The following is a 27,872-nucleotide window of genomic DNA, read 5'->3' as shown; positions in this document are numbered from 1 at the left end:
TAGTAGAGGAAGAGTTGGAACATGGATTATTCTACGTAGCTAACAAAGAGGCAGGCATAGACGGGGCCCGTGCAGATGCCCGTGGCTACCACTTGAGTCTGGAGAAAGTGGAGGAGCCAAAGAAAAAATTGTTGAGGGTCAGAACCAGTTCTACTAGATGAAGGAGGGTAGTAGTGGAAGGGAACTAGTTGGTTCTTTTATTGAAAGAGAATATATATATATCTGGTTCACTGTCCATTCAGAAATCTGATAGCAGAGGGGAAGAATCTGTTCCTAAAACATTGAGTGTGTGTCTTCAGGATCCTGTACCTCTTCTTCAATGGTAGCAATGAGAAGAGGCATGTCCTGGGTGGTGGATGTCCTTAATAATGGATGCCACCTTTTTGAGGCATCACCTTTTGAAGATGTCCTCGATACTGGGAGGCCAGTGTCCATGATGGAGCTGGCTGAGTTTACAACTTTCTGTAGCTTTTTCTGATCCTGTGCAGTGGCCCTTCCATACCAGATGCTGATGCAACCGTTAGACTGTTCTCCACGGTACCGCTGTAGAAATTTGCAAGTGTCATCACAGAACACTGGAGAAACTCAGCAAGTAAGGCAGCATCTATGGAGCGAAATAAACAGTCAATGTTTCAAACCAAGGCTTTTCATCAGGATTGAAAAAGAAGGGGAAAGAAGGCAGAATAAGAAGGTGGGGTAGGGGGAGGAGCTCAGGCTGGTAAGTGATAGGTGAAACAAAGTGAGGAGGAAGGTAGGTGGGATGGGAGGGGCGATGAAGTGAGATGCTGGAAGGTGATAGGTAGAAATGGTAAAGGGTTGAAGAAAAAGGAATCTGATGGGAGAGTCATAGTCATACTTTATTGATCCCGGGGGAAATTGGTTTTCGTTACAGTTGCACCATAAATAATTAAATAGTAATAAAACCATAAATAGTTAAATAGTAATATGTAAATTATGCCAGAAAATAAGTCCAGGACCAGCCTATTGGCTCAGGGTGTCTGACCCTCCAAGGGAGGAGTTGTAAAGTTTGATGGCCACAGGCAGGAATGACTTCCTATGACGCTCTGTGTTGCATCTCGGTGGAATGAGTCTCTGGCTGAATGTACTCCTGTGCCCAACCAGTACATTATGTAGTGGATGGGAGACATTGACCAAGATGGCATGCAACTTGGACAGCATCCTCTTTTCAGACACCACCGTCAGAGAGTCCAGTTCCATCCCTACAACTTCACTGGCCTTACGAATGAGTTTGTTGATTCTGTTGGTGTCTGCTACCCTCAGCCTGCTGCCCCAGCACACAACAGCAAACATGATAGCACTGGCCACCACAGACTCGTAGAACATCCTCAGCATCGTCCGACAGATGTTAAAGGACCTCAGTCTCCTCAGGAAATAGAGACGGCTCTGACTTTTCTTGTAGAGTGGACCATGGGAGAAAGGGAAGGAGGAGAAGCACTAGAGGGAGGTAATGAGAAGGTGAGCAGAAGAGAAAGGGTGAGAGAGGAAGCTGAATGGGGAATAGAAAAAGAGAGAAGTGGGAGGGGGAGTTACAAGAAATCAGAAACAACAGTGGTCATATTGTTTGGTTGGAGACTATCCCAAACGGAATATGAGGTGTTCCTCTCCCCACCTGAGAGTGTCTTCATCATGGCCATCGCCTGAGAAATCAGAATGAGAATGGGAATGAAGTAGAATTAAAATAGTTGGCCACTGTAATATCCCACCTGTCATGGCAGACAGAGCGAGGCACCAGGGAAAAAGCAAAGCCAGCAAGACCCTGAGAGAAAATCAGTTTGCAGAGCCTTCCTGAGTTTCTTTCACATTTGACCTTGCATTGAAATTAATTTTTACACTTTACAGTTTCTAAGCAGAACTGTTTACACAGCTGGTGTTTGTGAAAATGCTCCTTATCTGCTGATTGCCAGGAGTAATCATATTCTACAACATTCACCAGTCGTAGCCTCATCTCCCCACCATTCTTTTCAGCTGTCTCCCATTTTCCCTGTACTAAATTACTTTGTGAATCCATATTCCTACAGGAGAAGTTACCTGAAGAAACCCTTCATGCATTGGTTCAGCAAATGCAATTACTCACCAATTTGCATGGTTATATTTTTTACAGAGCATAGTATATTGCAAATCAATACAGGCTTTTTGGCCAGTGATGTATTATGCCCACCCCTAAACTTACTCCATGATCAATCCAGCATTTTGTGTATGTCGCTCCACGATCAATCTAACTCACTTTCAAGGACTCTACATTATTACTTACTTACCTATTGTTATGATTTTATTTTTGTATTTGCACAATCTGCTGTCTTTTGATTGTTTGTCCATCTTTGTGTGTAATGTTTAATTGATTCTATTGCGTTTCTTTGTATCTACTGTGAATGCCTGCAAGAAAATGAATCTCAGAACAGTACATGGTGACATATATGTACTTTAATATTTACTTTTGAACTTGTTAACCATTCCTTCTCACATAGCCCTCCATTTTCCTTTTATCCATGTGCCTAAGAATCTCTTAAGTGCCCTGAATGAAAACAAGATCAAGTGAAGAAGGGTCTTGGCCTGAAACACTGACTCTTTATTCCTCTCCATAGATGCTGCTTAACCTGTTAAGTTCCTCCAGCATTTTGTGTGTGTTGCTGGGTATGTTCTCATATCCCACTAAACGATGAAACCCGACAGTCCAGTTTCATCTTTTGTGGTTTTACACCATGCAATGGAGGAAAATTTCCATTGATGAAAGCGTAGTAGTTAGCACGACCCTGTTGGAGCTCAGGACCTCAGAATTTTGAGTTTGGCGTTCTCTGTAAGAAAGTTTGTACATTCTTCCCTTGTCCATGTGGCTTTCCTCCAGGTGTGCCAGTTCCCTCCCACAATCCAAAGACCGTGGTAGGTTAATTGGTCATTGTAAAGTATCCTGTGATTAAGTTTAGGTTTAAATAAGTGGGTTGCTGGGTGGTGCAGCTCGTTGGGCAGGAAGTAAATAAATAAAATCCAGTATATAGTTAAGACATTCTGAAGAGTCTAATAGCTGATTAAGAATTCTACAGCACAATCATGTTTGTGAAAGAAACAACAGTGTTTGCAAAGCAAGTTGAGAGTGTCATGTTAATATGATACATGCTAGTAATTTTAATCAGGAATAAACTCCAAGTATTGTTTACAACCGTCTCACACTCTGCCCTTTTTTTACAAAAATACATTTATTATAAATTCAAACCACTACAATCACATTATAAGCAAAACATGACGATTTCAATGGTTCCACTTAATATCAGAGAATGTATGCTGTATACGACCTGAAATTCTTACTCTTCATAGACAACCACAAAACATAGAGAAAAAAATACAAGAATGAATGACGGAAACACACTAGAACCCCAAAGCCCCTGCTCCCCCTCACACGCACAAGCAGCCGCAAAGCATCAACCCCCCCACCCACCATGCAAGCAATAGCAAAGCCCCCAAAGAGACCATGATCTAGAGTCTTTCAAAAAACTACCATCCACCCCAACACTTTGACACCTCAGACAGGCTCTCTCTCTCATCAACGAATCAGAATCAGGTTTAATATCAGTGACATACGTGCCATGAAATTTATTGTTTTGTGGCATCAGTACATTGCAATACATAAAACACTATAAATTACAAGAAATAGATATATTAATTAATTTAAATAAGTAATGCAAAAAAAGAGCAAAAACTAGTGAGTTAATGTAACTTATAATGAACAGAGATTAAACTGAAACATTCCCATTCTCGTCTATTATGGAACATGTTAGTTTACACGTCTACATTCTTTTCCACAGCTACCCAAGCACAGACATATTGCCAGACAGTCAGCTGGGTCAGAATCCTCTGCTGCAAGTCTGCAGGACACATGGATTGCTATCTTAGCCAGCTCCTGAAGCAGATTAGCTATGAGATCCTCCTCCCTCCCTGCCCACTCCTTAATGTATGGCCGAAGATGAAGAGTGTGAGGTTAAAATGTAGCCAGAAGGCAAGGCGCAGCCCCCTCAGATATATGGATAGGGATTGCAGCCTTGCACACTCCATGTACGTATGATACACGGTTTCTCCCTGCCCACCGAAGCAACAACACAGAAACGTTCATATTTCTGCTTCTGAGAGGCTTCTCAGAGCAAATTATAACCAAGTGAGGCATTGTATCTCCCACAGTACACTCAAGACTGTTGAAAGCACCAGAGTCTGATAGAGTGGTGAAGAAGGTGTATGGTGTGTTGGCCTTCATTAGTTGGAGTTTAAGTTCAAGAGCTGCAGGATAATATTGCAGCTCTATAAAACCCTGGTTAGACCACACTCGGAATATTAAGTTCAGTTCTGGTCACTTCATTATAGGAAGGTTGTGGAAACTTTAGAGATAGTGCAGAAGAGATTTACCAGGACACTGCTTCAATTAGTCAGGAGGATAGGTAGAATGAGCTAGGGCTTTTCTCTCTGGAGTGAAGGTGGACGAAAGGTGACTGGAAAGAGGTATACAAGATGACAAGAAGCATAGATCAAGTGGAGAGCCATAGACGTTTTTCAAGGGTGGAATTGACTAATCGGAATGGGCATAATTTTAAGGGTATTGTAGGAAATTATGGGGGAAGTCACAGGTACGTTCTTTACACAGAGTGGTGGGTGTGTGGAATGCCCTGTTGGGGTGGTGGTAGAGGCAGATACATTAGGGGTATTTAAGAAATTCTTCGATAGGCACATGGAAGACAGAAAAACAGAGGGCTATGTAGAAGGGAAGGGTTAGATTGATCTTAGAGTGGGATTGAAGGCCAGCACAACATCGTGGGCTGAAAGTCCTGTACTGTGCAGTAATGCCCTATGTTCTCACCTGTGTCTGGGCTGCAGAGTACAAGCGTTTTTCAAACTCGAAAGCTACATCGCTGAGAGAAAAATAATCTTTTTTTTGAAATGTCAAGTACCACAAATTCCTGAGTGCATGCATTTAAGATGAGAGAGGGGTCATTTCAAAGGAGATGTGAGGGGCATGTTTTTTACACAGAGTGGTGGGTCACTGAAAAGTGCTGCCTGGGATGGAGGTAGAGGCAGATACATTACTTAGGCACATGAATGTCAGGGAAATGGAGGGATATGGACATTTGTGTAAGCAGAAGAGATTAGCTTAGTTGGCCACTTAATTATTAATTTAATTGGTTCAGCACAAACAACATTGTGAGCTGTACCGTACCACGTTCTATCTTGCAGAAGAAACTGGTTCAGTAAAGGACAATGAACTTCCAGGGTGTGTTTTCAGCATGAACAGAGGTTGAAGAAAGGCATTCCTGTTTAAAGTAAACCAGCGTGACAGCGTCAGATGATTAATGAATGTCTCCTCACGAAAGTGCCAACGCACTTCAAACCTCAAATGCCAGCTGTGGTGAAAAAAACAGGAGCAAAGGGATGAGAAATTTTTTTGTTAGAATCATGAATTCCCTGCCTCAAATCCAGTTCAAACTCTCAAAATCAAATTGAACCCAACCTGAGTTCAAAAGATTATGAGAAGTATTGGCAGGATAGAGAGACTGAATCTTTATCCCAGGGTGGAAATGTCAAGTGCTAGGGGCAAGCATTTCAGGTGAGAAGAGGGAAAAGAGGAGAATCACAAAATGCTGGAGGATCTCAGTAGGTTAGGCAACATCTGTGGAGGGGAATAGAGAGCCGGTATTTCAGGTCAAGACCCTTTATTGGCACCATCTGGTGGTTAGCATGATGCGCTTAAACCGTGGAGTGTTGGAGTTTGGAGTTCAGAAATTCAAAGTACATTTACTATCAAAGTATGTATACATTATACAACCTTGAGATTCATCTCCTTACAGGCAGCCGGAAGAAATCCCAAAAGAACCCATTAAAAAAAAGAAGAGTGACAAACACCCAATGTGCAGAGAGAGGCAAAAAAAAGTTCTGCCATCCTCTGTTCTCCCTGTGACCACGTGGGTTCCCTGTGGGGGCTCCGGTTCCCCCCCCCCCCCACAGTTCAAAGATGTACCGGGCAGTAGGTTAATTGGTCATTGTAAATTGTCATGTGATTAAGCTAGGGCCTAATTGGTGGGTTGCTGGGCAGCATGACTCGAAGGGCCGGAAGTGCTTGAACCGTGCTGTATCTCGAAATTAGTAAAATCAGGATGGGAACGGAAGGGGGGAGAAGCTAGGATAAGAAAGTCGGGGCCAAGGGAAGGAGTACATGCTCCTTGGTGATAGGTGAGACCAGGTGAGGGGGAAGGTGGGTGAGTGCAGGAGGGGAGATGAATTGAGAAGCCCTTCCCCTACCCCCCATTTTCTTATTCTGGTGATAGGTGGAAGAGGTAAAGGGCTGAAGAAGAGATCGAGGGAAAGGAGATGTGCAGGGATTGTTTTATTATTTTACACAGAAAGTGATAGGTGCCTGGATTGGTCTGCCAGCGGGAGTGGTGGAAAGAGATATGATAGTGATGTTAAAGAGGCTATTTGATGGCCGCTGTTGAGAGCATCATCCTGCTGTCACAAAGCAACAACTCTCACATTGTCTAAGTCAGTGATAATCAATCTGATTCTGAATATGCATGGGATGGAGAGATATGGGTCATGTGCAGGCAGAGAGGATTTGGTTAAATTTGGCATCATGTTCAGCAAAGACATCAGATTCAGTGTATTTATCACATGTACACAAGCATACAGTGAAATGTGTTGTTTGCGATAACAACCAACACAACCCAAGAACGTGCTGGGGGAAGCCCACAAGTGCTGCCGCACCTTCCAAGGCTAACATAGCATGCCCACAATGTTCAGCAGAGGGATCCCAGAGTGAAGGCCTGTTCCTGTGCTCTACTGTTCTGTGAATAGATGCAAGGGAGGGGTAAAATAAAGAAACTATAGGCATTACATTAAAATAATTGGAGAACTTAAGACCATAAGACCAAGACAAAGGAGCAGAATTAGGCCATTCAGCCCATCGAGTCTGCTCCACCATTCCATCGTGACTGATCCCTGATCCCAAATCCCACTCAACCTCAACTTGTTTAAACAGTTGGCACCGATCTCATACATCCTATGAGTCTCATAAAGCCATGCCCGCTTCTTGCTGCTAACATCAGGCAGAAGGGGCAGGAGCTTTAGGTCCCACACCACCAGGTTCAGGAACAGTTATTACCTGACAATCAGCAGAGTCTTAAACCAGCATGGATAGCTTCGCTCTCCTCGACACTATACTGATTCCACACCCTTTGAGCTCAATTTTAAGGGCTCTACAACTTAAGTTCTCAGTATTATTTATTATTTTTATATTTGTACTGTTTGTTGTCTTTTGCAGATTGGTTGTTTGTCTTTGTGTGCAGTTTTTCATTGGCTCTATTGTGTTTCGTTGTACTTACTGTGAATACCTGCAAGAAAATGAGCCTCAGTGTTGTATATGGTGACATATATGTACAGTACTGTGCAGAAGTCTTAGGCACATACAGTATATACTGCTTGGGTGCCTAAGTATTGGGTGCCCAGTACTGTATTTGTCAACATGGAGCAGAGAGTCAGTTTGTAAATCTGGTGGGAACAAAGGATATTCGGAATGGTGAGGGTGGAGTGACGTGGGAGGGGTGTGGGATAGGTGGCAGAGGAGTACCAGACACACCCAGCCCTGAGACCTCAGGTAAGGTCATTTGATTCTAAATAATTGGTTTATTGATCATTTCAGAATGTCTCTGGTGCTTTCTGCTCCCTCCCCCTTTCCCCAACATGATTCCCCTCTCCCCGCCCCATTTCCACTCTCAGTCCACAACAGAGACCCATATCAGAATCAGGTTTATCATCACTCACATATGCCATGAAATTTGTTTTTGTTTGGTGGTAGCAGTACAGTGCAATACATAAAATTACTACAGTACTGTGCAGAAGTCTTATGCACCTTCGCTGTATACATGCGGCTAAGACTTTTTCACAGTACTAGGATCAAAATTAGGCCACTTAGCCCATCGAGACTGCTCTGCCATTCCATCATGGCTGATTTATTATCCCTCTCAAACCCATTCTCCTGCCTTCTTCCCATAGCCTTTTACGTCCTTACTAATGAAGAGCTATATGTAAGTGTCTAGGACATTTGTACAGTACTCTATTTTGATATTTTAAACTTTTGAATTTTGTCTTCTTTTTCACATTGGTTGTTGACAGTGTTTGCTATGTATAGATTTTTAAAATAAATTGTATTTTCTTTCCTGATCTCAGGGTAGTATATGGTGACAAATACATGCTTTGATAATAAGTTTATCTTGACTTGGAGATAGAGAGTCAGTAAGGTTCCTTATAGCTGATAGAAATATCACAATGTAACGGCCAAGCTATTAAAAAAGTTTATTATACATCATTTACAGTATATACATAATTCATCAATATCAAGAACGTGAAGTACATGTTAAAAAAAAGGCTTGCCAGTGACAAGAATTTAATGGAACGATCATGAAGAAAGCCTCAGGTGATCCTGGATAGGCAGGATACAGATTTGCAATGAGTTCTCACAGCTGGTTTGGGGCTTCCCCATGGAACAAGCTTTAAGGTATCTCATTGCAAAACTGGAAAGTTACACCAGCTTTGTCTTTCACTGGCTCTCTGATTCAGAAATATCCCATAAGCATAATTTGGCATTAACAGTCCAAAGGACAGTGTGTGGAATGCTACGTTTGGAGTCTCACCTCATCCCGTCAAGAACTGTTTCATATTGCCACCTGAGTTTTAGGATAATGTTGAATAAGTTAGGACTTCATTCTCTGGAGTGTAGGAAACTGAGGGGAGACTTGATAGAGGTATACATAATTATGAGGGGTATAGATCAGGTTAATGCAAGCAGGCTTTTTCCACTGAGGTTGGGTGAGACTAGGACTTGAGGTCATGAGTTAAGGGTGAGAGGGAAACACGAGAAGGAACTGCAGTCAGGAGTTGGTGTGAGCGTGGAACAAGCTGCCAGCAGATGTGGCGGATGTGAGTTTGATTGCAAGATTTAAGGGAAGTTTGGATAAGTACATGGATGGGAACACTATGGAGGGTTATGGTCCAGGTATGGGTAAATGGGACTAGGTAGTATAAACAGAAATAAACAGTCAATATTTTGGGCCAAGACACTTCATCAAGACTGTGGTTCTTGGCCTGAAACGTTGACTTTCATAGATGCTCCCTAGCCTGCAGAGTTCCTCTCGCATTTTATGTGTGTTAAATTTATCAGGCAGTAGGTTTAGGGTTTTTCCAAACCTTTCCCTGCCGTCCTCACAAAATTCTTCAGAAAATGATCAATTTTGCATCAATATTACTTCATTTTACCGACGTTGCACATTGTTGCCTTGTATACCAAGGTTACAACTGTATTCCGTATTCTCTCGTCCTCTAAACCAGAGGTTTTCTCCGTAAATATAAAGATTTGCACATTTTCCAAATAACAACGTATTGAAAGTGCTTACATATCACTGTCCAAACAAGTATTAATGAATATAATTTATAGATCTTGGGTGTTCTCTGGAGTGGATCTATTCTCAAATAAAACTTTGAGAAAACACATAGGTTAGCACAGGAATGAGCAAATTGATTTCAGTCAATCTGTTGCAGCAGGAAGAACATCAAACCAGCCGATGCCTCATTTAGCCCTCAAGTATCTGACTGTGGTCAATATATGTTCGTGTTTTTCCATCTGGATCATTATATATGCAAATGGCAAAGTCAGTAAACAGTAAAATCAATTGTCTCCCTCGATGGGAAACTTCACTTCGGTATCGCTGCAATTAGTTTGAGACGACATACAGAGCAGCTGTGGTTTCCCATTTGGGAATCCTTCAACCCTGAGGAAAATGATCATGTGTGGAATTCTTCCTTCTGGTTAACTGTGTCGAAAGGTGATGGTGGATGGAAGAAGTGTGCTCATTGGCTCAGGTGTTGTATTTGGATGGTTGGGAGCACAGCTCAGGTTTTCTGTGACAAGCATACATTGGACTGGCCATAGCACGATGCCAGCGAACATAATTAGCACCACCATAAGTAGAACTAGTCTCTTCCAGTCACCAAGGAAGGAACAACAATGTTCTCCTCCGTTGTTGCTTTCTGGTTCAGGAGATGAATTCTCTTGTTTGTCCTCACCAATATCAATGCAAATGCAAAGGTCGGTGTTACCAGAATCGGCCGAGCTCTTTTTACGGCAGAGTTTCTTGCCCTCCACCCACACGGATTCTTCGAGTTGTAGTTGAGGAGGGAGCTTGGCGAGCAGGTCCTGGCTGGTTTGGAGGGCAGGAGTCCCATTGTCGGGCACTGCCGTTTGGTGCCTGCAGAGGGGGCAGACAATGTCACCAGCCTGTTCGGCTGGCATTGTAGCCATTAGCCTCGACAGGCACTCCAAGCAGAAAGTGTGCTGGCACTCCAGCAGCTTCGGGGTCTTGAAGGTGTTGTCGTAGGAGCTGAAGCAGATGGTGCACTCCAACCCTTCAATGGAAGTCCCATCGGAGCCTTCCATGGATTTCCCATCAGGAGGCTCTGTGGGAGAGGCTACCTGAGTGTGCCACACCTGGGACATGGACATGGTGAACCTGAGGGAAAAGAGAGAATTACAATGTTGAGTAGGCACAACAGGACACCCTTCACTTCAGGGCAATAGTTATATCATTATACACCACCCAAATCTCTTCAGCTTTAACTAAAGACTGCATTGAAACACATAGCAACCAGTCTGTCTGAGACTACAACATGCTACCGACTGTTGTGGGGACAACGTAATACATCACAGAAACAGACTGTGTGGATTTCCTCTGGGTGCTCCGATTTCCTCCTACAGGACACAGTACACTTGGTTAACTGGTAATTGTAAATTACCCTGTGATTAGGGTGGGCATTGTGGCTCACTGGGCTAAACAGGCCTTCAAAAGAAAAGGCCTCAAAAAGGCACCATCCATCATTAAAGACCCCATCACTCAGGACAGGCCCTCTCCTCATTGCTACCATCAAGGAGGAGGTACAGGAGCCTGAAGACACACACTCAACGTTTCAGGAACAGCTCCTTCCCCTCCTCCATCAGACTTCTGAATGGACAGTGAACCCACGAACACAACTTCAGTACTTTCCCTCTTTTTGCACTACTTGTTTAATTTAATTTTCTTATTTTATATATACTTATCATTGCAATTTATAGTTTTTATTATTATGTACTGCTGCTGCAAAACAACAAATTTCACAATGTATGCTAGTGATAGAAACCTGCCCGCCATCAGATTTTGAAATGAACAATGAAGCATGAACACTACCTCACTATTTATTGTATATGTATATATTTATTGTCATTTATAATTTTTATTATTATGTATTGCAGTGTACTGCTGCTGCAAAACGATAAATTTTACAACATTTCCCAGTGATAGTAAACCTGATTCTGATAACTCTTTACTGCATTGAAAATGGTCTCAACAATAGTTAACAGTATTCAGGCATTGATCGTGTGGATAGTCAGAGGCTTTTTCCCAGGGCTGAAATGGTTACGACAAGAGGACACAGGTTTAAAGTGCTGGGGAGTAGGTACAGAGGAGATGTCAGGGGTAAGGTTTTTACTCAGAGAGTGGTGAATGCGTGGAATGGGCTGCTGGCAATGGTGGTGGAGGCGGATACGATAGGGTCATTTAAGAGACTTTTGGATAGGTACATGGAGCTTAGAAAAATAGGGGGCTATTATTAAGTCTAGTAATTTCTAAGGTAGGGACATGTTCGGCACAACTTTGTGGGCCGAAGGGCCGATATTGTGCTGTACATTTTCTATGTTTCTAACAGTAACACACAAGCAACACATTGGCGTTGGAAATGTGATACAGAGCAGAAAACAATCTGTCACACTGATCTTTCATATAACAAAGGATTGCATTCTTTTTTAAATAAGACCTAATATCCGAAAGATTATCTTCATTCCTTACTCCATACGTCTCCTGAGTATTTTCTGAATTTCCTGTTTTGAGCTGATAATAACACCTCCAACTATCTATTAATGTCTTCTGCACCTGTCAGTGTTGGGTCATTAGTTAAGATGTCATAAATAGAAAGCTTATCACAAAGAAGGAATGGATATTTCTAAATTTAACGTCAGCCAAGAAGGAAGTTGGCAATGGTTGGCTGTAATTTGAAGGACACACTAATGAAATCTGAATTGGTAGATTAGAAGGACAACCGACTATTTGGCAAATGCAACCTCCTCCTTCAAGGAAAGAATGCAGAATTAGCAGTCCATCACAGGCAAAGCCCTCCCCACCATCGAGCACATCTACAAGGAGTGCTGCCACAGGAAAGCAGCGTCCATCATCAAGGTCCCCCACCACAGAGGTCGTGCTCTCTTCTCACTGCGTCCATCAGGGAGGAGGTACAGGAGCCTCAGGACCCACACCACCAGGTTCAGGAACAGTTATTACCCCTCAATCATCAACTCTTGAACCAACATGCTTAGCTTCACTCACCTCAACACTGAACTGAACACAACCTATGGAATCTCTTTTGGGTGCTTTGCAACCAATGTTCCCTGTGTCCATTAGTTACTTAGTTCGTTAGGTAGTTACTTATCCAGTTCATTATTTTGCCTGTTGTTTTGTATTTGCAAGTCTTCTTTTGCACATTGTTTGTCTGTCTTTGTGTGTAGTTTTTCACCGATTTTATTGTGTGTCATTGTACCTACTGTGAATGCCTGCAAAAATAAATCTCAGGGTTGTATATTGTGACAGAAATGTACTTCGATAATAAGTTTACTTTGAACAAAGTCAGGAAACATTTCTAAATTATTCTCTCCTAGCAAGATGTCAGACAAGCCCACTGGTACACAATCAAATAAAACTAAAGTTGAATGAAATGAAGTTATCATTTAATCATTACTGTTTAAAAGCATAAAATTAAGCCGAAATGATGCATACTCATTTGAATATTTTAAAGTCTTAAAATCCGTTTTTATTTCATGACAATGCACTTGCCTGATTCAAATGATTGGACATTTTAATTTGGGGAGTTGAAATCCAAAGGTAAATGTGAAAGGCTTAAATAGATTCTGAGGAGCAACATTTTTCAAACAATGAGTAGCATATGCACTCAGTGACCATTTTATTAGATAACTCCTCTTGTTACAGAACTGTGCAAAAGTCTGAGGCACAAATATATCACTAGGGTGCCTAAGGCTTGTGCACAGTACTGTAGTCATTTTACGTATTGCACTGTGCTGCTGCCCCCCAAAAAAGCAAATTTCATGACATATATGAGTGATGATAAACCTGATTCTGATATGGGTCTCTATTGTGGATTGAGTGTGGGAAGGGGCAGGGAGAGGGGAATCATGGTTGGGAAAAGGGGAAGGGAGAGGGGAGGGAGCGGGAAGCACCAGAGACACTCTGTACTGATCAATACACCAAATGTTTGAAATCAAGTGACCTTGCCTGGTGTGTCAGGTCTGGGTGTGTCTGCGCCCTTGCCACCCCCTGCTCCTGGTACTTCTCTGCCCAGTCCCATGGCGTTCCAACCTCGCATTCCCAAATTCCTTTGCTCCTGGCAGATTTACAAACTCCTTCTCCACTCCACGTTGACAAATACAGTATTGTATTTAAATTTTTAATATTTACTATCGATTTGTACTCCAGGGAGCGGGAAGCGCAGAATCAAATATCACTGTGATGATTGTACGTTCTAGTATCAATTGTTTGGTGACAATAAAGTATAAAGTATCGTACAAAAGTCTTAGATGCCCAAGCTCTGTGCCTGAGACTTTTACACAGTACTGTACATCTCTATAGCTCTAATGTTTTCAATTAAAAACAAAAAAGCAGAATTGGTTTTTGTATCTCCACTTCTTCAAACTGGTTAGAAACACCTTGTCAACCAGAAACTCAAGTGTTGACTACCTCAGCCCAGATTAATCTAACCCTCCACTCTAAATCTTCCAACTCTGAACCCGAACACAGCCCAGGGTCTGAAGGCGAAGCGAGATCTGTCATGGAGTTTGACAGAACACCACACTTTTTAATTCACATAAGAAATTACTGGAATCACCCAGCAGGTCAGGCAGCAACTGCGAGAGAGGTACAGAGGTGAAGGCGGAGCAGGCTCAATGGGCCAAATGGCCTAATTCTGCTCCTATCTCCTATGTGATGAGAACTGTAGTTCACTTCATAATGCAATCATTTGAGTGTATTTAAATAATATCAGTGTTTATACTCTAATTCCTCCTTTAATGATTGCTTTAGACGTTCAGATGGGAGCCTGAAGACCCACACACAACATTTCAGGAAAAGCCTCTTCCCCATATCCATTGGAGACCTCTCCCCTTCCTTTGCAGGGGATTTAGTGAGTTCAGAATAACTTAACGTTAAAAGAAAATTAAAATCAAATATTGCATCTCCTCAGTAAGCAGTTCCAAGAGTAACAAAACTAACTTGTAGTGTAAATGAGTTAAATCTTGTTGAACAGGATCTGATAACAGTTTCTCCACACTTGTTATTGCTGGGAAACAAGATTCAAACTTTGTTTTTTTCTTTATGAACCGTGACACTTCACAACCAGTGTTGGGGGAATGTCTAACTGACTACAGGCTCACTACATCAGGTTACCACCCAGAATCAAAATCCCCAGCGTTATGGGGTCAGCATCAAACACTCTGATCAATTCCATTAAGAAAGCAATGGGCAAATATTTAAAACTGCAAATGTTTACAGAGCTCTGAGGAATGTGGTGTGGGATAACGGGCAATTCAGTCAATGAGCTAACAGACTCAAGATGGTTTGAATGGCCTTAAGTGATTTATTTAAGTTCAACTTCAAAATTTAATTGTCATTCAACCACATATATGTATACAACTAAATGAAACATTGTTCATCTGGCACCGAAGCACATAGCTAGATCCAGCACGTACAGTCACAAGGTAATATTAGCACAAGTCCCTGAGTGACCTGAAGATTGATAGTGTATGGGATGTTGTCCTGGAGCCGCGTTTCTGCAAGAACAAGCCCACAGCAGTTCCTCGTCTCCGCAATCCAGTCAGTCTTCCAGGCAATTAAACAAAGCTCCACTGCCCAGTCACAAACAACTAACTCACACGGAATAGCAGTCGTAGATTCGCAATAGTACAGTCAGCCCATCACGTCGTGTCAGACTCCTAGCTGTCCATCTGTACCTCCCATCTGCCTGCATTAGGTCCGCATCTTTCTGTGTTCCGCCCATTCAAACGGCTCTGAATGCCTCCTAAACGTATTGATCGCATCTGACATTAAAATGTAACTAATGCATTCGGATCATGTTAATATCGATTCTTGTTAACGCGCATTAACTCAGCATTACACTGCAATAACACAGCATTAAAGGAGGTGAAAGAATATATTAAAGTTTCTTGCAATACCTTTGTCTGGCGCCTAAAGGGAGCAGGAACGCACGAACACTCCCTGCGAGCGTGTTGAAAGAACAGATTGTGTGATCTGTCTGCAGTCTCCGTGCTTTTATAGGGGAGAGCGGCGGTGACTCACTTTCTGGCTCTGATTTGGATCCGACCTCAGCAGGTCCAAACAGCAAGGCATTCGCCGAGGATGACTCGGGGACATGCAGTGGGCTCTGTCGGGGTGTGCGATAGCTCGGCAGTAATACGAAAACGGGGGCGGAAAAACTTCCAGCGGGGAGGCAACCACAGCCCAGGAAACTGCAGACAACACATCGCTAATATGGACCTATTTCACCCACTCATTATCTATTCAGGAAACAGAATTAACTTTCCTAATAAGTAATAGGCGACGACTCCGACTTTCTATTAACGTACAGGAAATGCTGGAGGAACTCAGCAGGTTAGGCAGCATCTATGGAAATGAATATGCAGTCGACGTTTCTGGCCCAGACCCTCCTTCAGAACTTTTGAAGTTCCCGATGAAGGATCTCAGCCAGTAATGTTGACTGTTTATTCCCCTCCACAGACGCTGCCCGACCTGCTGAGTTCCTCCAGCATTTTGTGTGTGTGTTGCTGTGGATTTCCAGCATCTGCAGATTTTCTTGTGTTTGTGGTTTGTTCGTTCAGGTTTGGATTGGTAAAACTCCGTGCAGAGATTGCCAGCATCTGCCGAACTGAACATTCCCACTGTACCTAATAAAGTGGCCACTGACTGTGTGTTCATGATCTGCGGCTCTAGCCCGTCCACTTCCAGGTTCAGCACATTGTGCATTCAGAGATGCTCTTCTGCACACCACCGGTGTATAATGCATTGTTATTTAAGTTACTGTCACCTTCCTGTTCGCTGGCCATCCTCCTCTGACCTCTCTCACTAACGAAGTGTTTTCACCCACAGAACTGCCACTCAGTGGATTTCTTTTGTTTTTCCACACCATTCTCCGTAAACTCGAGACACTGCTGTGCATGAAAATCCCAGGAGATCAGCAGTTTCTGAGATACTCAAACCACCCCGTCTGGCACCAGTAGTCATTCCACAGTCAAAGTCACTAAGATCACATTTCTTCCCCGTTCTGAGGTCAAGGGTGAAAGGTGAAAAGTTTAAGGGAAACATGAGGGGAAACTCCTTCGCTCAGAAGGGTTGTGAAAATGAGGAATGAGCAGCCAGCACAAGTGGTGCAAGACAGCTCGATTTCAATGCTTAAGCAAATTCCGGATAGGTACCTGGATGGTAGGGCTACGGTCCTAGTACAGGCCGATGGGAGTAGGCAGTGTTAAACGGTTCAGCACATACTAGGTGGGCTGAAGGGCCTGTTTCTGTGCTGTACTTGTCTATGAGTCTATGACTCTTGGTGAGAACGGTGAATTCTGTTCTTCCACAGCTGATAGAGTGTGGAGGCCTAATCAAATGCTTTTTTAAGCAACATAAACTTTATTCATAATAAAAAAAGTATTTACAAGATTAAACTGTGCAATGCCTTTTCATTCTTACATTCATAGACCACACACACAAGATGCAGGAGGAACTCAGCAGACCAGGCAGCATTGATGGAAATGAATAAACAGTCGACGTTTTAGGTTGAGACCCTTCACCAGGTCTGGAAAGGACATCAGAGTCAGAAGGGAGACAAGCTGGAAGGTGACGGGTGAAGCTGGGTGGGAGGAAAAGGCCTAAGGCTGGAGAAGAAGGAAACTGATAAGGAGAGGACAATCACAAACATGAGAAATTCTGCAGTTGATGGAAATCCAAGCAACACACAAAATGCTGAAAGAACTCAGCAGACCTGGCAGCATTGATGGAAAAGAGTAAACAGTTAATGTTTTGGGCCCAGATCCCTCATCAGGACTGGAGAAAAATTAGCTTGGATCCTACCACTAAGCACATCTTTCCCTACCCCCGCCTCCACCCAGACTTTCTGCTTTCCACAGGGATTGATCTCTACGGTACTCCTTTGTCCATTCATCCCTCTCCACTGATCTCCCTCCTGGTGCTTATCCTTGTAAGCGGAACAAGTACCACACCTGCCCCTACACCTCCTCTCTCACTGCCACTCAGGGCCCTAAACAGTCCTTCCAGGTGATTGGGAGACCGTTTTGCTGAGCATCTATGCTCCGTCCTCAGGACTCTCACCACCAGGTTCAGGAACAGTGATTACCCTTCAACTATCAGAGGGGATAACTTCACTCAAATTCACTCGCCCCATCATTGAAATGTTCCCACAACCTGTGGTATCACTTGCAAGGACTTTTCATCTCACCTGTTCCGGCCGAGACTCTTCATCAGGACTGGAAAGTAAAGGGGAAGAATTCAGAATAAGAAGGTGGGGGGAGGGGAAGTAGTACAAACTGGCAGGTGATAGGTGAGACCAGGTGAGGAGGAGGTGGATGAAGTGGGAAGCTGGGTGGAAGAGGTAAAGGCTGAAGAAGGAATCTGATAATTAGTGTCTTTTCCCCGGGATTGAAATGTCAAATAGTCATAGTCATAGTCATACTTTATTGATCCTGGGTGAAACTGGTTTTCGTTACACTTGCACCATAATTAATTAAATAGTAATAAAACCATAAATAGTTAAATAGTAATATGTAAATTATGCCAGGAAATAAGTCCAGGACCAGCCTATTGGCTCAGGGTGTCTGACCCTCCAAGGGAGGAGTTGTAAAGTTTGATGGCCACAGGCAGGAATGACTTCCTATGACGCTCTGTGTTGCATCTCGGAGGAATGAGTCTCTGGCTGAATGTACTCCTGTGCCCACCCAGTCCATTAGGTAGTGGATGGGAGACATTGTCCAAGATGGCATGCAACTTGGACAGCATCCTCTTTTCAGACACCACCGTCAGAGAGTCCAGTTCCATCCCCACAACATCACTGGCCTTACGAATGAGTTTGTTGATTCTGTTGGTGTCTGCTACCCTCAGCCTGCTGCCCCAGCACACAACAGCAAACATGATAGCACTGGTCACCACAGACTCGTAGAACGTCCTCAGCATCGTCCAGCAGATGTTAAAGGACCTCAGTCTCCTCAGGAAATAGAGACGGCTCTGACCCTTCTTGTAGACAGCCTCGGTGTTCTTTGACCAGTCCAGTTTATTGTCAATTCGTATCCCCAGGTATTTGTAATCCTCCACCATGTCCACCCTGACCCCCTGGATGGAAACAGGGGTGGCTGTTTGATATACTGGATGATATACATCGAAGGTGTGAGGGATTAAATATAAAGGTGATGTGTGGGGCAAGATTTCCAGACAGAGAGTGTGGTTACCTGGAGTGACTGCCAAGGGTGGTTTTATTTTTAGTTAGTGATACCGCACGGTAACAGGCCCTTCCGGCCCAATGAGCCCATGTGACCAATAAACCTACTCACTGGCACGTCTTTGGAAAGTGGGAGGAAATCAGAGCACCCGGAGGAAACCTGCATGGTCACGAGGAGAGCCTAGAAACTCTTACAGACGATGGCGGAATTAAACCCGAGTCGCTGACCCTGAAGTAGCGTTATACTAACCGCCACTGAGCCGCCCGAATTTCTATCATGGGGAAAAGATTCCTTCTATTTTTGCACTACTTTTTAAATTTAATTTACTTTTAATGTATATTTCTAATTGTAATTTATACTATATTTAATGTATCGCACTGTACTGCTGCAAAACAACAAACTTCATGACACATGCCAGTGATAATAAACCTGATTCTGATTCTAAAATTTGATCCTAGGGTATGTCGGTGAATCTTAAAGGTGCAGAGGAGAGAGAATTGGAGAGGATTGGAGAGGGAAAGTTCAGGATTTTCTGAAGAAAAGTGTGGCCTGCTGTATTTTTTACCAGAGGATATACACGTTTATGATTTTGAACTGGGTGGTTTCAACCACAAATAAAAATCACCCAGATTTCTTTCAGCTAAACTTCTTAATTATATAATTGCTGTGTTCTACGATGATGGGATGTTTACACATCAGTGATTTGTTCCATCTTCAGTAATTTGTCCTAAAAATACCCAGCATCCTGTTTTAAATCAAAACATCAAAGAAGCACAAGTTATTTTACCTTAAATTGTTCACCTCTGCAATTCAGTCGAGCAAGACTTTCCGTTGCTCAGGGTCAACCATGGATGTTACACCCAAACTGTCTACATGTACGCAAGCTGGGGCAGCACGATATGGAGAGCAGGCTGTTGCCCACGTAGCAAGCGCTCTCCACACATCTGATGAATCCAAAGGAACGGCAGAGACCAATACAGTTTGGCACCAGTGGTGTCGCAGGAGTTACCAGCCAACGTTGAGCTCAACGTAGGATTGCCTTAGGGTCTCCAGCTCCAGATCTTTCCTCGGGGTTTCCTCCGAAGCCTCTCTCATGAGTGAGTATAGCCACAAGGCAGTGGAGGTTTGAGATCAGAGCTTTCCTTCCCCTAGCTGAGCTGCTGACCACGTCTGATGAGCCCCATCTGCCGAGATCAGCTCAAATGCGTAAATCATGAACAGACATAGCGGCGTTTAGGACATTGGCAAAGCTGAGTTCAATCCCAACACAACCTCTCACTGAACGTCAGCAAAACCAAAGAGCTGAATATTGAGTACAGGAGGAAGAAGCTGGAGGTCCAGCAAGGTTGGAAATAGATGAGAAGCTTCATTTGTCACATGAATATCAAAATATACAGTCAAATGTATTATATAACGTTGTTCATGTCAAATCAAATTAGTGTGGATTGTGCTGGGAGCTACTCGCAAGTGTCACCACATTTTGGGCACCAACATAGCATGCCCACAACTTACTAACCCATACCCGTACAGCTTTTGGAATGTGGGAGCAAACCAGAGCACCTGGAGGAAATCCACGCAGTTACAGGGAAAAACGTACAAACTCCTTACAGACGGTGGTGGGAATTGAACCACGATTTAGTCCATTCCAAACTATTAATCTGCCTAAACAATAGAAAATCTGAAGATGCTGGAAATCCAAACATCACACACAAAATGCTGGAGGAATGCAACAGGCCAGGCAGCATCTATGGAAAAAGTAGTCAACATTTTGGGCCGAGACCCTTTGGCTGTTAATCTGCTTAGTTCCCTTTGACCTGCATCTGGGCCATTATCCTCCATCACCACTCCCACCTAAGTACTTATCCAAATTTCTCTTAAATCTTGAAATCAAACCTGGATTCAACACCTTCCACACTCTCACCACCTTGAGTGAAGAAGTTCCTCCTCAGGTTCCCCTTAAACATTTCACCTTTCACCCTTAACCCATGACCTCTAGTTCAAGTCTCACTCAGCCTCAGTGGAAAACGTCTTCTTGCATTTACCCTCTTAATCGTTATCCTAGATAGCTGAATCGAAACACATCTCGTCAGTCAGCGAAAATGAGCTGGCTGAAGTCCAGTCTGAGGGTCTTGACCTGATGTGTCAATTGCCGGTTTCCCTCCATAGATGCTGCCTGACCTGCTGAGATCCACCAGCTTTATGCGTGTGGTTGAAGTTGTGTCCGCGTATGCATGATAGCTGGAAAATGCACTGCAGTTACCTGCGTAGGTCACCCATCATGAACAGCTTCCTGAACCTGCAAACCCTTCACCTGTAAAGTGTGAGGGTGATGGGCGCTGGAGAACGTCACCCTGCAGACCTTCCCCCAATATCTGCACCTCAATGTTCAAAGTAAGTTTATTACCAAAGTACAAGTACATCACCATATGCCACCCCGATTGAATTTATTTGCAGGCATTCACAGTAGTACAAAGAAATACAATAGAATCAATGAAAAACTACTCACAGAAGTTGACAAACAACCAATGTGCAAAAGAAAACAGACTGTCCAAATACAGCAAACAACGACAAATAAATAAACAAATAATGCTGAGATGATGAATGGTAAGGAGTCCTTGAAAGTGAGTAGATAGGTTGTGGAATTGGTTCAGAGTTGAGGTGGGTGAAGTTATCCATGCTGATTCAGGAGCCTGGTAGCTGTTGGGTGATAACTGTTCCTGACCCTGCTGGTGTGGGACCTGAGGGTCCTGTACCGCCTGCTCGATGGCGGCAGTGAGCAGAGATCATGGCCTGGGTGGTGGGGGGTCTTGCAGATGGATGCTGCTTTCCTGTGGCAGTACTCCTTGTAGATGTGCTCAACGGTGGGGAGGGCTTCGCCTGAATTGCTGATCTGTGGGCGCAAACACCTTGTTAATGAGAGAGGTCAGGGGAGAATGGCCAGACTGGTTCAAGCTGGCAGGAAGGCAACAGTAACTCACATATTACAACAGTGGTGTGCAGAAGAGCATCTCTGAACGCACAGCACGTTGAACCCGGAAGTGGATGGGCTTCAGCAGCATGAACACGCACTCGCTGGCCGCTTGATTAGGTACAGGAAGCAATGAAGAAACAGGCCACTGAGTGTAGAGTCAAACTCATTTATTTTTAAATGACTAGTCATACACTTGTGTAATCTGAGCATTTGTTTTCACCCTGTCACTTTTATATGTGTCATGTTGCTTAGGGCTAGTTACATACATAATTGTTTGTAGCATTTTTACAAACTTTGAGCCACCCCACTATTGTCAGTGGAATCTCTGCCCTATCTATCACTGTATTGTTAACACATCCTACACTGAATTATACACTCAGTGGCCAATTTATTATCTACCTACTGTACCTATTAAAGTGGTCACAGGAGTGTATGTTCACAATCTTCTGCTGCTGTAGCCCTTCCACTTTAAGGTTCAACGTGTTGTTCATTCAAAGATGCTCTACTGCACACCGCTGTTGTAACGTGTGGTTATTTGAGTTACTGTCACCTTCCTGTCAGCTTGAACCTGTCCTGTCATTCTCCTCTGACCTCTCTCATTAACAAGGCATTTTCACCCACAGAACTGCCACTCACTGGATTTTTTTTTGGTTTTTTGCACCATTCTCTGTAAACTCTAGGACTGTTGTGCCTGAAAATCCCAGGAGATCAGCAGTTTCTGAGATACTCAAACCACCCTGTCTGGCACCAGCGATCAGTCCAAGGTCAAAGTCACTTAGATTACATTTCTTCCCCATTCTGATGTTTGGTCTGAACAACAACTGAACCTCCAGACCACGTCTGCATGCTTTTATGCAGTGAGTTGCTGTCAAATAATTGACTGATTAGATATTTGCATTAATGGATAGGTGTACCTAATAAAGTGGCCGCTACGTGTCTGATTTCTTTTTGTCCCAATGGAAATTAGGAAATCCAGTTAGTGGTCACTCTACCTCATGAAGCAACCTGCACATTGGCCATCCCTTCCCCTATTTCCCTTCCAGTTTCTTTCTTCGCCACTTCGTTTAATTTTCCACCAGATAAACGTGACTGCACTGCACTAGTGTTCCTGGATCTGAAAATCAAAGTTGGGCTTATTGTCATCTACAGAGGTCCACGTGAACGGAGGCTGAATGAGGAACCTACTCGCTGCAGCAGCATCAGAGGGACATGGCAGTGGATAAGCAGCATTCACAAGAAAAAAAATAAATTAAATATAAATTGTACACAATTTTTACAAGAAAGAATACAATTACAACAAAAATGTCCATTTTAGTGCAAAGTGATCATAGTTTGTATGACCACCCCAGGCAGTGCATTCCAGGCACCCACCACTCTCTGTGTAATAAAACTTGCCCCTCACACCTCCTTTGAAATTACCCCCTCTCACCTTAAATGGAAGCCCTCTGGTATTTGACATTATTGTCTGACAGGATACAATCTCTATTCAGCTGGAGAAAACCCACACGGTCACGGGGACAACATGCAAACTCCTCACAGACAGCAGTGGGAATCAAACCCTGATCGATTTTTTACAGTATAGCCTTGCGCTAGCCGGCGCAATATTGCCCACCCCATAATGCCGTTTTGAAGCAGGTGGGTACTTCGGACTGCAAAAGTGAGGGGATGAATGCTCCAGTGTGGATCAGAACTGGGCCAGGTATCCTCAGGAGCGGATCAGAACTGGGCCAGGTATCCTCGGGAGCAGATACCTTTCATGGATTTGCCCTCTGGAAGGATGAACACCCGTAGACCTCAGAGCCTGACGTCACAAAGCCATCCAGAGATACAGGGCTTGTCTGGGTACGTCATTGTTGTCCCTATCAAAGTCTGCATAAAAGGCACTGAACTCATCCAATGCCAATAGCAATTAACAGAACGTAGAATGTTACAGCACAGTACAGCATCTTCGGCCCACAATGTCAACTCTTTAACCTACTCGAAGATCAATCTAACCCTTCCGTCCTACAGAGCCATTTTCTGTCATCCACCTGCCTTTCTAAGAGTATCTGAAATGCCTCTCCTACCCTTGGCAGGGCATGCTACATTCTACCGCTCCCTGTTTAATAAACGTATCTCAGACATCCCCTCTTTTCTTTCCTCCAATAGCCTTAAAATTAAGCCCGCTGATATTAAACACTTCTGCCCCGGGAAAAGCTCTCTGACTGTCCACACGATCGATGTCTTTTATCATCTAGTACACCTCTATCAAATCACCTCCTTTGCCCCAGAGAGAGAAGCCCAAGCCTGCTCATCCTGCCTTCATAAGCCATGCTCTCCAACCCAGGCAGCATCCTGGTATCTCAGCTCGGGGTGTCGGAGTCTGGAGTTCATTTTGACATCCTCTGTAAGACGGTTTGTATGTTCTGCCCGTGTGTGCGTGGGTTTCCTCCGGGTGCTCCACTATCCTCTCATAGACCAGAGACGTACTGGTCAGTAGGCTAATCAGTCACTGTAACTTGTCCTGTAACTAGGCTAGGGTTAAACAGGTGGGTTGATGGATGGTGTGGCGCGCTGGGCTGGAAGGATTTGTTCCATGATGTATCTCTAAATAAATAAGTAATGAAATAGACAAATATACGAATAAATAAAGACAGATAACTAGGTAAGTAAATAAATAGATAGATAAACAAATGAATGGACAGACAGACAAATAAATCAATAAATCATTTTCCTCTACAAACTCTCTAAGGCTTCCACGTCCTTCCTATAATGCAATCACGTACATTACCCAGGAATATTTGACCTAAAAATAATGTTAACATTTTGAAATAGGTGATTTGCAAACGAAGGTTCTGAGGGTTTTCATGTGTTGCCAAAAATTCATTAAAAATTTAAAAATGTACATCAAAAGCTGGATTTGCCAAAATAAGAATAGAAAATTCGATGACCTAAATGAAGACGACGGTGTGAAAACAAGTATTTGGAAAATTGCACGTGAGTGTATGAACAGTAATGATTTAAAAATGAAAAGTGACACATGCTTCAATCTAATTTCAGAATACTGCAAAATGAGAATAACTACATACGTGTAAAGGAGAACGAGATGATTGTTAGCCCAGATCCAAAGCAGCACAAATCACACAATAAATATACACCCTGTGGCCGCTTTATTCTGCACATCCTGTACCTATCCAAGTGGCCACTGAGTGTATGTTTGTGGTCTTCTGCACACCACTGTTGTAACGTGTGGTTACCTGAGTTACTGTCACCTTCCTGTCAGCTTGAATCAGTCTGGCCATTCTCCTCTGACCTCTCTCATTAACAGGGTGTTTTTGTCTACAGAATGTCATTTTTTCCTTCTTCATTCTCTGTAAACCCTAGAGACTCTTGTGCATGAAAATCCCTGGAGATCAGGAGTTTCTGAGATACTCAAACCACCCATCTGGTACCAATGTCATTCCACAGCGAAAGTCACTTAGATCACATTTCTTCCCCATTCTGATGTTTGCTTTGAACAGCAAGTGAACCTCTTGACCATGTCTGTATGCTTTAATGCATTGAGTTGCTGCCACATGATTGGCTGATATTTGCATTAGTCATAGTCATAGTCAGAGTCATAGTCATTATTGATCCCGAGGGAAATTGGTCATTACAGTTGCACCATAAATAATTAAATAGTAATAAAACCATAAATAATGAAATAGTAATATGTAAATTATGCCAGTAAATTATGAAATAAGTCCAGGACCAGACTATTGGCTCAGGGTGTCTGACCCTCCAAGGGAGGAGTTGTAAAGTTTGATGGCCACAGGCAGGAATGACTTCCTATGATGCTCTGTGCTGCATCTCGGTGGAATGAGTCTCTGGCTGAATGTACTCCTGTGCCCAACCAGTACATTATGTAGTGGATGGGAGACATTGACCAAGATGGCATGCAACTTAGACAGCATCCTCTTTTTCAGACACCACCGTGAGAGAGTCCAGTTCTATCCCCACAACATCACTGGCCTTACGAACGAGTTTGTTGATTCTGTTGGTGTCTGCTACCCTCAGCCTGCTGCCCCAGCACACAACAGCGAACAAGATCGCACTGGCTACCATAGAGCAGGTGCTCAGCTGTACCTAATAAAGTGGCTACTGAGTGTAAATATAAAAACAATCCTATAAAACACAAGGCACAAGTAACTGTTTGAGTGTGGCCATATTTACATAAGATTAGTTTATACACACAGGCTGATTGTATGTAGATAAAGTGACGTGAGGTGAGGAGTTTCTGAACATTGGGTGACCCTGTCAGGAGATGATAAAGTGACAATGTGACCCTTGACAAGAGGAATTCTTCTAGGTTGCAGGGCCAATGGAAACACAGTAGGACAGTGACTGTGTCAGTGTGGGTATGAGGTGTGGAGTGTCAGTGTACAGTGACAGTGAATGGGGGGGATGAAGGGGGTAGTGAGGGACTGTGGAGAGGAGTGTGTCAGTGTGGGTATGAGGTGTGGAGTGTCAGTCTGAAGTGACAGTGAATGGGGGGTGAGGGACTGTGGAGAGGAGTGTGTCAGTGTGGGTGTGAGGTGTGGAGTGTCAGGATACAGTGACAGTGAATGGGGATGAAGGGGGTGGTGAGGGACTGTGGAGAGGAGTTTGTCAGTGTCGGTATGAGATGTGGAGTGTCAGTGTGGAGTGACAGTGAATGGGGGGATGAAGGGGGTGGTGAGGGACTGTGGAGAGGAGTGTGTCAGTGTGGGTGTGAGGTGTGGAGTGTCAGTGTGAAGTGACAGTGAATGGGGTGATGAAGAGGGTGGTGAGGGACTGTGGAGAGGAGTGTGTCAGTGTGGATATGAGGTGTGGAGTGTCAGTGTACAGTGACAGTGAATGGGGGTGAAGGGGGTGGTGAGGGACTGTGGAGAGGAGTGTGTCAGTGTGGGTATGAGGTGTGGAGTGTCAGTGTGAAGTGACAGTGAATGGGGGGAATGAAAGGGGTGGTGAGGGACTGTGGAGAGGAGTGTGTCAGTGTGGATATGAGGTGTAGAGTGTCAGTGTGGAGTGACAGTGAATGGGGGGATGAAGGGGGTGGTGAGGGACTGTGGAGAGGAGTGTGTCAGTGTGGGTGTGAGGTGTGGAGTGTCAGTGTGGAGTGACAGTGAATGGGGGGATGAAGGGGGTGGTGAGGGACTGTGGAGAGGAGTGTGTCAGTGTGGGTGTGAGGTGTGGAGTGTCAGTGTGAAGTGACAGTGAATGGGGGGATGAAGGGGGTGGTGAGGGACTGTGGAGAGGAGTGTGTCAGTGTGGGTATGAGGTGTGGAGTGTCAGTGTACAGTGACAGTGAATGGGGGGATGAAGGGGGTGGTGAGGGACTGTGGAGAGGAGTGTGTCCATGTGGGTATGAGGTGTGGAGTGCCAGTGTGGAGTGACAGTGAATGGGGGGATGAAGGGGGTGGTGAGGGACTGTGGAGAGGAGTGTGTCAGTGTGGGTGTGAGGTGTGGAGTGTCAGTGTGAAGTGACAGTGAATGGGGGGATGAAAGGGGTGGTGAGGGACTGTGGAGAGGAGTGTTTTAGTGTGGGTGTGAGGTGTGGAGTGTCAGTGTGAAGTGACAGTGAATGGGGGGATGAAAGGGGTGGTGAGGGACTGTGGAAAGGAGTGTGTCAGTGTGGGTATGAGGTGTGGAGTGTCAGGATACAGTGACAGTGAATGGGGGGATGAAGGGGGTGGTGAGGGACTGTGGAGAGGAGTGTGTCAGTGTGGGTATGAGGTGTGGAGTGTCAGTGTACAGTGACAGTGAATGGGGGGATGAAGGGTGTGGTGAGGGACTGTGGAGAGGAGTGTGTCAGTGTGGGTATGAGGTGTGGAGTGTCAGTGTAAAGTGACAGTGAATGGGGGGATGAAGGGGGTGGTGAGGGACTGTGGAGAGGAGTGTGTCAGTGTGGGTATGAGGTGTGGAGTGTCAGTGTACAGTGACAGTGAATGGGGGGATGAAGGGGGTGGTGAGGGACTGTGGAGAGGAGTGTGTCAGTGTGGGTATGAGGTGTGGAGTGTCAGTGTGGAGTGACAGTGAATGGGGGGATGAAGGGGGTGGTGAGGGACTGTGGAGAGGAGTGTGTCAGTGTGGGTGTGAGGTGTGGAATGTCAGTGTACAGTGACAGTGAATGGGGGTGAAGGGGGTGGTGAGGGACTGTGGAGAGGAGTGTGTCAGTGTGGGTATGAGGTGTGGAGTGTCAGTGTGGAGTGGCAGAGAATGGGGGGATGAAAGGGGTGGTGAGGGACTGTG

General features: G+C 44.2%; 1 protein-coding gene across 1 annotated transcript; it reads right to left on the bottom strand.

The window, feature by feature from the left end:
* Positions 1–8,329: 8,329 nt before the first annotated feature.
* On the bottom strand, positions 8,330–15,493 carry LOC134337649 (RING finger protein 223-like). The gene is made up of 2 exons (XM_063032838.1): positions 15,368–15,493; positions 8,330–10,553 (listed from the first exon to the last, which is right to left on the bottom strand). Exon 2 carries the CDS (start codon positions 10,544–10,546, stop codon positions 9,854–9,856), a length of 693 nt encoding a protein of 230 aa, XP_062888908.1. The 5' UTR covers positions 10,547–10,553; positions 15,368–15,493; the 3' UTR covers positions 8,330–9,853.
* Positions 15,494–27,872: the final 12,379 nt, after the last annotated feature.

The sequence above is a fragment of the Mobula hypostoma genome, chromosome 25 (genome assembly GCF_963921235.1).
Source record: "Mobula hypostoma chromosome 25, sMobHyp1.1, whole genome shotgun sequence".
Classification (NCBI taxonomy): Eukaryota; Metazoa; Chordata; class Chondrichthyes; order Myliobatiformes; family Myliobatidae; genus Mobula; species Mobula hypostoma.
The sequence above is the reverse complement of the archived record's forward strand: the minus strand, read 5'-3'. Positions and strand labels throughout refer to the sequence as shown.